Source organism: Vipera ursinii (assembly GCF_947247035.1).
Source record: "Vipera ursinii genome assembly, chromosome: 8".
In the NCBI taxonomy this organism is placed as follows: domain Eukaryota; kingdom Metazoa; phylum Chordata; class Lepidosauria; order Squamata; family Viperidae; genus Vipera; species Vipera ursinii.
The window spans coordinates 2,128,449-2,141,922 of NC_139519.1; the positions used below are offsets into that span (position 1 = coordinate 2,128,449).

The window sequence follows — 13,474 nt, forward strand, 5'->3', positions numbered from 1 at the left end:
AAGCCATAAAAAGGTCATAAAACAATTAACTGCCTTGGCAACCAAGCCCTTGGTTTACTGCTCAGTGAAAGAGGCCCCCACCCTTGGAATGTAAGCTAATACAGCAGCTTGCAAGCTTGGATTTATGTCAAAGCAGGCAGCGACCTCTGGTGGTCAAACTGAAATGTTTACACTGTCTGCAAATTTAAACTGCACGTGAAGCTGAGTCTCGCTAGCTCTAAAGAAAGGAACAAGGAGCAAATTAAGCTTCGTTAACGGCACAGTTTACAGCCTATGGTTGACACTCTTAATACGGACAGGCAGCTCCTTAAGAGTTCCAGACCGGCTTACAAACTTGTGGTCCTAAGAAGAAACAATTTGGCTGACCTTGTGTCCAAGTGAAGGCTAGGGACAATAACAGGCTTGCTTCCAAACAGCGACATCTAGTGGTCAAGGGATGAACTTCGTTGAAGTACTCACCTACTCAAGCAGCACCCCAGTGGTTGCTCAGCAAGTAAAAGTCTTGTCCCCAGGCACGTGTAGATTGCCCCCTAGTGGTCAAAGGGTGAACTTCCCTGAAGTCTAAAACCACACAGAAAGTGCCCCCTAGTGGTCAAAGGGTGAACTTCCCTGAAGTCTCTAACCATACAGAAGGCGTCCCCTGGTGGTCAAAGAGTGAAGTTCACCGAATTAGCTAAAAATACCTAGGAAGTTTTCTGTACCTATCCTAGCCATGGCTGAGTGTCCCATTGATTCAGAAGAGCTGGTTCAACCAGACAACTCTGATTTGCGCAAAGATCCTGCTGTAAAAGCCAAGCGTACAATAAAACCAACCCAGAAAATCAGAGAAAATTATGAGGCAACTAGAGATGAATTTTCCAGTAATCTGTCAGAACTATAGAACAGAACTGAATACTGCATGTCAGTTTTGCTGAGCCTTAAGGATAATCCTGTTGAATTCAGAGGCTCTATAGATTGTCTATCTGCAGCATATGAGAGTTACCAGCAGCTGTCTGCAAAATACATAGGTTTTTTGAATGACTCTAATGTAGATGCTTCTTCAGCAGAACTAACCAAGAATGAGGAACTGAACCAGCAAAGAGATCTCCTAGTGCAAGATGCAAAGAATAAGGCAAAAATCCGTACTGCTGAACTGCAGGAGACCAGATCTCATAGGTCCACATCAAGTAGACACACAGGACGCTCCGTTAGATCCTCTCGCTCCAGGGTTTCATCCATACATGACAAGCTAGTAGAGGCCCGTGTGCTTGCAGAAGAAAAGAACGTGCTTCTTTCCTTTGCCAGAAAGGAAGCTGAAATAGAAGCCCAGAGCAAAGCCTGCCAAGTAGAGGAGAAAGCCCACCAAGCAGAGGAGAAGGCCTGCCAAGCAGAGGAGGAGGCTCGCCAAGCAGAGGTGGAAGCCCAAATGAAAATTCTGCAAATACAGTTGCAAGAAAAAGTATGTGAACCCTTTGGGATTATGTGGAGCTTTGCATGAATTGGCCATAAAATGCGCTCTAAATGTCATGTAAGTCACAACAATAGAAAAACACAGTCTGCTTAAAATAATACTACACAAACATTAGCTGTTGTCATGTTTTAATTGAACATAAGATGGAAACATTCACAGTGCAGGGTGGAAAAAGTATGTGAACCTTTGGACTTAATAACTGGTTGACCCTCATTTGGCAGCAATAACCTCAACCAAACATTTTCTGTAGTTGCAGATCAGACCTGCACAACGATCTGGAGTAATTTTGGACCACTCCTCTTCACAAAACTGTTTCAGTGTAGCAATATTCTTGGGATGTCTGGTGTGAATCGCTCTCTTAAGGTCATGCCACAGCATTTCAATCGGGCTGAGATCAGGACTCTGACTGGGTCACTCCAGAAGGCATATTCTGTTCTGTTGAAGCCATTGTTTTGTTGAATTAATTGTATGCTTTGGGTCATTGTCCTGTTGCATCACCCATCCTCTGCGGAGCTTTAGTTGGTGGACAGATGGTCGTACGTTTTCCTGCAAAATGTCCTGATAAACTCTGGAATTAATTTTCCCATCAATGACAACAATCCGTCCAGGCCCTGAGGCAGCAAAGCAGCCCCAAACCATGATGCTCCCTCCGCCATGTTTTACAGTGGGGATGAGGTTTTGATGTTGGTGTGCTGTGCCTTTTTTTCTCCACACATAGTGTTGTGTGTTTTTCCCAAACAACTCAATTTTGGTTTCATCTGTCCACAGTATATTTTGCCAGTAGTGCTGTGGAACATCCAGGTGCTCTTTTGCAAACTTCAAACGTGCTGCAATATTTTTTTTGGACAGCAATGGCTTCCTCCGTGGTGTCCTCCCATGTACTCCATTCTTGTTTAATGTTTTCCTTATTGTAGATCTGTCAACAAAAATGTTAGCATGTGCCAGAGATTTCTGTAGGTCTTTAGCTGACACTCTAGGATTCTTCTTTATCTCATTAAGCATTATGCACTGTGCTCTTGCAGTCATTTTTACAGGACGACCACGCCTAGGGAGAGTAGCAACAGTGCTAAACTTTCTCCATTTGTAGACAGTCTGTTTTACCGTGGACACATGAACATCAAGGCTTTTGGAGATACTTTTGTAACCCTTTCCAGCTTCATGCAAGTCAACAATTCTTGATCGTAGGTCTTCTGAGAGCTCTTTTCTGCGAGGCGTGGTTCACATCAGACAGTGCTTCTTGAGACCAGTAAACCCAAAACAGGTGTGTGTTTTTAAAGGGCAGGACAGCTGTCAGCAACACATCCAATATCATCACACTGATAGGAGTCAAGGCTGGCTCACTCCTGGCTCCTGTTAGCTCTTGGAGAAGTCATTAGGCTAGGGGTTCACATACTTTTTCCACCCTGTACTGTGAATGTTTCTATCTTATGTTCAATTAAAACATGACAACAGCTAATGTTTGTGTAGTATTATTTTAAGCAGACTGTGTTTTTCTATTGTTGTGACTTACATGACATTTAGAGCACATTTTATGGCCAATTCATGCAAAACTCCACATAATCCCAAAGGGTTCACATACTTTTTTTTGCAACTGTAGAAAAGGAACAAGCAGCTACCCACGCAAAGCTGAGGGTCTATGAACAGGCAATGCAGGAAGGCTCCGATCCAGATTGTTCCATCCCAATAGAAGTGGAAGATCCGATGGAACGCACCAGTCAATATGTCCTAAAGCATAATGTTTGCAACGATGCAGAGCCATTTTCTGCACCTCCTACGAACAACGCTGTCCTGACTCACCACTCAGAGAACACAGAACTACAAGAGCCTACACCTCTTCAGCAACACAATGCAGGTGCGTCAACTGTGCTTCCTACGAACAGCAGAGAAGCCCCACGCCTGCAAAGGCCTACCCCTCCTCCACGCCACCACGCAGGTGTGTCAGCTGTGCTTCCTATGAACACACAGAACCCAAGCCTACAAAGGCCTGCACCTCCTGAACCCCACATCACAGGTGCACCAACACTTCAAACTGCATCACATCTTGCCAGTGACAACGTAACTTCCAGCAATGAACAACGATTGAATCGACAGCCAGCACAAGCCTTAGGAGCTACACCACAGCTGAACGCTCGTGCATCATCATTTTCCCCTGGTATACCTCACCCTTATTCACCAGAGAACTTTCACACCCAAGGGGTCCCACAAGTTTCTGTGGCATCAAGGAGTGAAAGACCAGACCATTCTGACTACTCCAGACACACGACTCATCGAGAGCTCATCGCCAACGGCCTCTCAAGGTTTGATGACCGTCCAGAAAACTACAGATCCTGGAAAGCAACCTTCAAGGCTGTTGTTGATCTCAACCTTACCGCCAGAGAGGAACTCGATCTACTCATAAAGTGGCTGGGGCCAGGATCTACAGATCGTGTTAAAAGACTGAGATCAGTGCATGTTGACTCTCCAGACGCAGGTCTTGCCACTGCGTGGGCAAGACTTGAATAAGCCTTCGGAAGCCCAGAAGCATTAGAGAAGGCTCTATTCAAAAAACTACAAAACTTTCCGAAGATAGGCAACAAAGACAATCTCAAGCTCCAGGAACTAAATGATTTCCTCATGGAGATAGAATTGGCAAAAACAGACCCACGTCTACCTGGTCTAAGCTACTTGGACACCTCCCATGGTGTCAATCCAGTGGTGTCAAAACTGCCATACTGCCTGCAGGTGGACTGGAAACGGCACGGCTCAGACTCCAAACTACGCAATAATGTTTCCTTTCCCCCATTCTCATACTTTTGCAGGTTCATAACCCACCACGCCTGGACAAACAACGATCCAAGCTTCGACTTCGATGAACCCAGTGTGCCTGCTCCATCATCATCATCAAGGTATGTTAACACAGCAGCTCAACAGAGACTCACGTGGAGTTGTGTCTACAAAAAAGATGGACATTTCATCTCCTGTACCATCTCCTCTATGGAGTGATTCAGGTGGTGGCATCTCACATCCTGTACCATCTCCTCTTCAATGGTGGTGGTGGGGTGGTGGGGATGAAGATCCTAATCGTCAGTGTCCTATTCACAAAAAACCTCACACTCTTAGAAAATGTCGTGAGCTTAGAGCTAAGACTATGTAAGAGCAGAAAGAGGTTCTCCAAAATCTTGGAATATGCTACAGGTGCTGTGCTTCATATGACCATTTTGCTAAAAATTGTAAAGCCTTTGTCAAGTGCACAGAATGCGATAGCGACAAGCACGATACAGCTATGCATCCTGCTTCACTTCTAGGCAATCCACAGCAATCACCTGTATCCAACCCTGCTTCAAATTATGGCAGGGAGCAACATGGTGGGGAGCAACAGGCTCACGCTCCAGTCACAAAGGTCTCATCTTCACCCCAATCTTCAAGTAAGAGACCTTGTTCTGTTTAAGGACCATCAAGCTGAAGAATCGAAAGGCACCAAAAACTTTCATCAGACTATTGCAGAACTTGTCTTGCTTTTGCCTCTTGAAGACTGAATTCGTCGCCTTTCCCAGTTAGTTTGTTTGTTTATTTATTTATTTATTTATTTATTTATTTATTTATTTTATTACATTTATATACCGCCCTTTCCCGAAGGACTCAGGGCGGTTTACAGGGTAATTAAAAAACCAAGATACAAAAGTTAAAAACAAATTTTAAAAAATTATATTTGTCCCTGTATAAATAAAACCCCAGTTAAAATAAGATTAATCCTCAGCCTGGGCCAGAGAGCTCGAAGAGCCAGGTCTTCAAGTCCCGGCGGAATGAACGGAGGTCGGGGGCACTCCTCAGCTCCACTGGCAGCTGGTTCCAAAGGGCAGGCGCCCCCACTAAGAAGGCCCTATCCCTGGGTGTCGTCCGCTGGCAATCTCTTACCGGTGGCACCCTGAGAAGACCCTCCCTGTGGGAGTGCACTGGACGAAGGGAACTTGATGCCGGCAGCAGGTGCTCCCTCAGATATCCCGGAACCAAGCCATTTAGGGCTTTATAGGTCATCCCTTGAATCTCACCCGGAGGGCAACCGGAAGCCAATGCAGCTCGCGGAGTAGAGGTGTTACATGGGAGTATCGGGAGACCCCCATCACGACTCGCGTGGCCGCATTCTGCACCAGCTGAAGCCTCCGAGTGGTCCTCAAGGGCAGCCCCATGTAGAGAGCGTTGCAGTAGTCTAAATGGGAGGTCACGAGCGCATGAGTGACTGTGCGTAGGGCATCTCGGTCCAGATAGGGTCGCAACTGGCGCACCAGGCGAACCTGGGCAAAAGCCCCCCTGGTCACGGCTCCTATATGGTCTTCAAAATTGAGTCGTGAATCCAGGAGGACGTCCAAGTTGCGAGCCCTATCAACGGGGGGTAACACCTCACCCACCATTGTTAGAGATGGAATAGTCTGGTTGACCCGAGATGCTGATATGCACAGCAAGAAGAAAAGTTATTTGTACTTTAATCCAGACTATTTGCAGCCTGTAATGGCAGCTCTTATTATTGCAATATGTATCCATGTTTATTTTTATATCTCTCAGGTTTTATGTCTTATATGTATGCATGTTTATTTCTTATATCTCTCAGGTTTTTATGTTGTATATATCTCAGGTTATCTCTTATATATCTCTCAGGTGTTTTATGACAACAAGCAAACTATAAACGTGTATTTGCATTTGAATATCTACCATATGATTTTATATGGTAGTATTATGAAATACCAGTGTGCTGTGACCACGTGGCCGTTTTGGAGAAATTACAATGTGGGCAGCCAGAACCCCTCCTACCCTATGATGTATTTCCTCTCCCCTCCCCTTTTCTGGGATGAACTTCCTCCTCCTTGTTGGCTCTGTGCCCGATATCCTCCATAACCGGCAGACATGTGACAACCAGCAGATATGTGCTCCAGATCCACGTGCAGACGCTGGGAGTTATTACCATCTTCTGACCTTGGAATACTGTACAATATCTCCTAACTCACCTTATCATGCTGTAATCTACGCTACATGCAAATAAAGGTATTTCTGGATGATCAAGGTATTTCATGAGTTCAGCTATCTGGAAAAGGGCTGTTAACAGTGATAACAAGAGAGTAATCACAATACAACAGTCTTGATTCAGAATATGAATGGTTGCAGGAACTGGGTATGGTTAGTCTAATGAGAAGGAATAGAGGTGACATCATAGCAGCCTTCCAATATTTGAGGGCTATCATAGAAAAAAGGGGGATCACCCTATTCTCCAAAGCACCTGAGGACAGGATAAGAAGTAATGAGTGGAAGATTAGTAAAGAGAGATACAAACTAGAATTCTGGAAAAAAAATCCTGACAGTGAAAACAATGAACTGCTTGCTTTCAGAAGTTGTGGGTGGTCTTTGACTGGAAGTAGTTTTCAAGAAGAGGTTGGACAACCTTTTGTCTGGAATAATATAGGGTCTCCTACTGAAGCCATGGGTTGGACTAGAAGACATCTGAGGCCCTTTCCAACCTTGGTTTATGTTCCTTGGACCTGACCCCACTGAAATTCCAACTGGCAGGTAGGCCCAGCTGCCCTTGCCAGGCTGTGGACAAAGAGCTTGCTGGTTATTCTGAATCAAAGCTGTTGTACTTTAATTAATCTCTTGTTAAGACTTCTATGGTCTGTATAACAGATATCATTAACATTAACAGATCTCTCCAGATAGTTTTGAACTCGTAAAGACACCTTTTATCATATAGAAATACCTTTATTGCATGTAGAGTTCAATACAGTAGGTGAATGCATTCAGATGACCTTTGTACAGCATTTCCAAGGTATCTCTAAGGTTAGAAAATGGTAGTATTTCCAAGAACTGCATATTGAGTCTGCAAGTTATGTCTTCAGGCTAAAAGAGAATGGACTCTAGGGACAAAGGAGGAGGAAGTCCATCCCAGAAAGGGGAGGGAAAAGGAAATACATCATAGGGTAGGAGGGTCTGACTGCCCACATTGTGATTTCTCCACACAGCCACGTGGTGGCAGCACACTCCCCATCTGGTCTTACATAATACCACCATATAAAGACGTATAACGATAGTTATACAAATGCAAATACACATTTGTAGTTTGCTAATTGTCATAAACACCTGAGATATAAGTAATAAATCTAAGATAGACATAAAAACCTGATAAATATAAAATAAACATGCATACATATGAGGTATAAAACCTGAAAGATATAAAAATCAACATGATATATATAAGACATAGAAACCTGAGATATATAAGAAATAACATGCATACATATTGCAATAATAAAAACTGCCCTTTCAGGCTGAGGTTTTGCTTGTTGTGTTCAAGACCTGAAAGATATAAAAGAACATGCATATATATTGTAATAACAACAATTGCCTTTTCAGGCCTCAATAGTCTGGATCAAGTTGAAGGCACTTTTCTTCTTGAAGTCAGGATTCAACAAGGAAAACAATGAGTTCAGTCTTCAAGAGGCAAAAGCAGGACAAGTTCTGCGATGGTCTGATGAAAGATTTTGGTGCCCTTTGATTCTTGAGGTCGTTGCTCCTTAAACAGAACAAGGTCTCTAACTTGAAGATAGGGTAAAGGAGAAACGTTGGTGACTGGAGAGTGACTTTGTTGCTCCCCGCCATGCTGCTCCCCATAATTTGAAGCGGGGTTGGATACAGGTGGTTGCTGTGGATTGCCTGGAAGTGGAGCAGGATGCGTAGCTGTATCGTGTTTGTCGCTATCGCATTCTGTGCACTTGACAAAGGCTTTACAATTTTTAGCAAACTGACTATATAAATGACCATATAAAGCATAGCATCTGTAGCATGTTCCAAGTTTTGAGGAACCTCTTTCCGCTCTTGTATAGTCATTGCTCTAAGCTGATGACATTTTCTAAGAGGGTGAGGCAGTTTGTGAATAGGACACTGACGATTGGGATCTTCATCCCCACCACCTGAATCACTCCATTTAGGAGGAGATGGTACAGGATGTGAGTTGCCACCACCTGAATCACCCCATTGAGGAGGAGATGATATAGGAGGTGAGATGTCCGTCTTTCTTGTAGACACAGCTCCATGTGAATCTTTGTGTTGAGCTGCTGTGTTAACATACCTTGGTGATGGTGATGGAGCAGGCACACTGGATTCAGGGTAGTTGAAGCTGGGGTCATTGTTCGTCCAGGCATGGTGACTTATGAACCTGCAAAAATATGAGAATGGGGGGAAGGAAAAGAGTAGATCGAGTTCCTCTCTGAAGTTGAAGTTGAGATCAGCAATAGCAGCTTTGAAGGTTGCTTTCCAGGATCTGTAGGTCTCTGGACGGTCATTAAACTTTGAGGAGCTAGAGTTGAGAAGCTCTTGTCGAATCATGTACCTGGCATGGTCAGAACGGTCTAACCCCTCACTCCTTGATGCCAAAGAAACTTGTTGGGCCCCTTGGGTGTGGAGGTTCTCTGGTGAATAAGGATGAGGTGCACCAGGATAGAGTGATGTTGTAAAGGCATTCAGCTGCGGTGTATTCTCTAAAGCTTGTGCTGGCTGTCGATTCAACCGTTGATCATTGCTGGAAGTTACGTTGTCGTTGGCAAGAGGTGGTGCAGTTTGAAGTGTTGGCGCACCTGCTTCTGGGCGTTGAAGAGGTGCTGGCCTTGGCAGGCTTGGGGCTTCTGTGCTGTCTGTAGGAAGCACAGCTGATGTATCTGCTTTTGGGCGTTGAAGAGATGTAGGCTCTGGCAGGTGCGGGGCTTCTGTGCTCTTTGTGGGAAGCACAGCTGACACACCTGTGTTGCGTTGTTGAAGGGGTGTAGGCCCTTGCAGTTCTGTGGTCTCTGAGTGGTGAGTGGGAAGTGCAGAGAATGCACTTGTGGTGCTGAAGGAGTACAGACATTTGCAGTTCTGGGGTCTCTGTGATGTTTGTAGGCAATGTGGAAGATGGCTCTGCATCGTTGCAAATATTATGCTTTAACACGTATTGACTGGTGCATTCCATCGGATCTTCCACTACTGTTGGGATGGAACACTCCACATCGGTGTTTTTCTTTGCTGCCTGTTCATGGACTTTCAGCTTTGCCAGGGCAGCTGCTTGTTCCTTATCTATTTGCAGAATTTTCATTTGGGCTTCCTCCTTTGCTTGACGGACTTTTCTCTGGGCTTCTATTTCAACTTCCTTCCTGACAAAGGAAGCAAGCACGTCCTTTTTTTTTTACAAGCGCACGGGCCTCTAGTAGCTTGTGATATATCGTTGAAGCCCTGGAGTGAGAGGATCTAGCAGAGCGTAATGTGACTTTAGTTGATGTGGTTCTATGGGATCTGGTATCCTGCGGTTCAGCAATACGGATTTTTGCCTTATTCATTGCATCTTGCACTAGGAGATCTCTTTGCTGGTTCAGATCCTCAATTTTGGTTAATTCTGCTAAGGAATCATCTACATTAGAGTCATTCAAAAAACCTATGTATTTTGCATACTGCCGTTGGTAATATTCATAAGCTGCAGATAGGCGATCTATAGAGTCTGTCAAGTCAGCAGGATTGCCCTTAAGACTCTGCAAAATTGTCATGGCGTGTGCGGTTCTGTCCCATAGCTTTGACAGACCACTGGAAAGTTCATCTTTAATTGCCTCATAATTTTCTATGAGTTTCTGGGTTGGTTTTATTGTACGCTTGGGTCTTGCAACTTCTTGGTGCAAATCAGGGTTGTCTGGTTGAACCAGCTCTTCTGGATCAATGGGACACCCTGCCATGGCTAGGACAGATACAGAAAACTTCCTAGTTAATTTTGACTAAATTCGGTGAACTTCAGTCTTTGACCACCAGGGGGTGCCTTCTGCATGGTTAGGGACTTCAGGAAAGTTCACCCTTTGACCACTAGGGGGCACTCTACACGTGCCTGAGGACAAGCCTTTTACTTGCTGAGCAGCCACTGGGATGCTGCTTGTGTAGGTGAGTACTTCAGCGAAGTTCACCCCTTGACCACTAGAGGTCGCTGTTTGGATACAAGCCTGTTATTGTCTCTAGCTTGAATTTGGATGCAAAGTGAGGCAATTGTTCCTTTTTATGACCACTAGTCGTGAGCCGGTCTGGAACTCTCGAAAGACTTCCTGTCTGTATTAAGAATACCAACTGTAGGCTATAAAACTGTGTCTGATGAAGGTTAATTTGCTCTTTGTTCCTAGTTTATAGCTAGAGTACGATAAATCACTTGCTTATCCAAATAAAATGCTTGCATAGCTTGCATGCGTTTCAAATTTGCAGACAGTTTAAGCGTTTCAATTTGGCCACCAGGGGTCGCTGCCTGCCTTAGCATAAAACCAAGCTTGCAAGCTGCTACATTAGCTGGCATTCCGAAGGTGGGGGTAAAGACTAGCAGTGGCTTCCTTCCACCAGATGCCTGGTTTCCATGACAATTTATGGTTTTATTACACTTTTATTGCCTACTTTATGGCTGAGCCAGAGAGAAAGGGTTTTGCAAACAAACAAACTTTTATCCTCCTTGAATAAAGATTCAGCTCTGAAACCAATTGTTTGCAACAGTAAATCTCTGAACTTTCTCAGACAATTTAGGTGAGAGGCAATGTTTTCTTTAGTAGAAGACAGACAGGAATTTCTAATTTTGCATCTTGATTTCACAAAACTCAAGCTTACAAACACAGTCTCTCTTTGTAATTAGAAACGTTGGAGACAGATCTCAGGAGAGATTCATTGCATTTCAAGCAAGGAGGCAGTAAATTTTTAACAAGCCTTTTGAGTGGTCTCCTCAGGAAAACAGGAAGAAACATCAATCCACACAAACAGAATCGTGACAACACAGCTCTGCTCTTTGCAGAATCAGCTGGAGAACAATGAATTACTCAGTTTCCTTTTTACTGTAGGCATGCAAGTTTATAGAAGCACCTTTTGACTGAGCTTTAGTTGCAGAGAATCATGCACACTTTAGAAGCGGATAGAAAGAATTCAAATTACATTTCCTGACTGAGTTTGATTGTAGAAAACATTACAGACTTTAGGCTGCAGATTTTAGGAATTAAAACACATTTTCTAACTATGCTTGATTGCAGGAATATGCAGACAAGAGGAATTTAATGCCATTTTCTAACTATTCTGGATCGAAGCTGTTGTACTTTAATTAATCTCTTGTTAAGATTTCTATGGTCTGTATAACAGATATCATTAACATTAACAGATCTCTCCAGATAGTTTTGAACTTGTAGAGACACCTTTTATCATATAGAAATACCTTTATTGCATGTACAGTTGAATACAGTAGGTGGATGCATTCAGATGACCTTTGTACAGCATTTCCAAGATATTTCCAAGGTATCTCTAAGGTTAGAAAATGGTAGTATTCCCAGGAACAGCATATTGAGTCTGCAAGTTACCCCATGTCTTCAGGCTAAAAGAGAATGGACTCTCTAGGGACAAAGGAGGAGGAAGTCCATCCCAGAAAGGGGAGGGAAAAGGAAATACATCATAGGGTAGGAGGGTCTGACCGCCCACATTTCTCCACACAGCCACGTGGTGGCAGCACACTGGTCTTCCTGGGTGCCCCACCCAGTCCCCACATCACCTTCCATACCTGTTTACAAAGCTCATCAGCCCGCTCATCCAGGTCACTAAGCTTGCCCTCGCGGTCCAACACCTTGGTGTAGTTGTCTAGCATGATTTCCGTCACCTCCTCAGCCTTTTGCTGGCATCGCCCCAGCTGGTTCTCGCCCTGCAGAAGGGGACAGGGTGTCATAGGGTGGGACAGGAGGGGCTGGGGCTCAAGAAGACGCTCCTTGAGAGGCGCAAGGCGCAGCTGCCCAGTGCCAGGGAGGCTAAAGCAGATGAGCTGAAGATGCCTTTTTCACGCCAATGTGACAGCCCTGGATTCTCATGAGAGAGCAGCCAGGTCTGCTCAGGGTGCAAGCCGCCCTTCTGCACCCCAGGTGAACCTCCTCCAGAAGGGACCTTCCTCTGGAAAGAAAAACTGTTGGAGGGTCACCCGTGCATTGCACAATTTTTCTTGATTTCCAGTAGAAGATGAGCAAAGCTAATGGAGGCAGAGCATTTAAACATCCCAAACACACATTTCTTGCTAATTTGTTGCATTTTATCTTTCCCTTAGCATGCTCCAGATACCACACATTTAACATTTGAGAGCCAGTTTGCTCTAGTAATTAATGCACCAGACGAGAAAGCAGGAGACCTTGAGTTCAAGTCCCGCTTGAACCATAAAAGCTGGCTGGGTGGCTTTGGCCCAGTCCCTCTCGCTTAGCTGGACCCACCTCACAGGGTTGTTGTGGGGAAAATAGGAGGAGGAAGATGGATATGTTCACTGCTTTGAATTATTTGTAAAAATAACAAAAGTGGGATATAAATGCAGTCTGTCCTTATAATATCTGTCCTTATAATGAACTTAAAAGGGACCATACCAAGTGCTGTTAACCACTGAAACTGCTCTGAGAACCTGAGAGAAGGGATGGACACATAATACCCAAATGAAGGGACCAGTGGAAGAACCAGCCATCTGGACTGTTCAACCAGCTGAACATCCTCTACGAATTAAACTGATGCTGGAATCTTGGCAATTTTGGGTAACTTGGGGTTTGTTAATTGCACTTGGATTTCTACTTTTCTGTGTGTTTGGAAGAAAGAAGTCAGAAGAAATATCAGTTCCTGAGTGTGTTCTTTTACAATTATAATTGTATTACTGATTATCACTGTTATCATCTTGTTAACTGTTGATTGTTGTAATATTCCTTGCTTAGAGAAAGATGGGGATATTGCTGTTGTTATTGTATGGCCTACTTTTCACTCCAGTCCTAACACTTCCAGCAAGTTCTGGAACACAATGCAAATGCAGCTCAGAAGTGAAAGGTAAAGCACCAATTTCTAGAGTTTTCAGTCAACAATTACTTAATAAACTGAGAAAACGGTGGCCCCCTCAGTGTATATTGATATATACTGCCACTAAATGGTGTCTGTGGGATGACGTAATTATTACTACTAGCAATAATTTGAATGAGCAGGTTAAGGTCTGCATTCGGATGAAGGGTGGAGATGGCAACA

The 13,474-nt window shown here is 44.2% G+C and overlaps 1 protein-coding gene across 1 annotated transcript in view; it reads right to left on the reverse strand.

The window, feature by feature from the left end:
* Nucleotides 1–13,474, reverse strand: part of VAMP5 (vesicle associated membrane protein 5) — a gene marked incomplete at its 5' end in the record, with an annotated part of 36,012 nt that overhangs the window by 6,672 nt on the left and 15,866 nt on the right. The window contains one exon of the mRNA XM_083368869.1: nt 12,000–12,137. Within this exon, the coding sequence (XP_083224995.1) occupies nt 12,000–12,137 (138 nt within the window). The remainder of the gene's footprint in view (nt 1–11,999; nt 12,138–13,474) is intronic.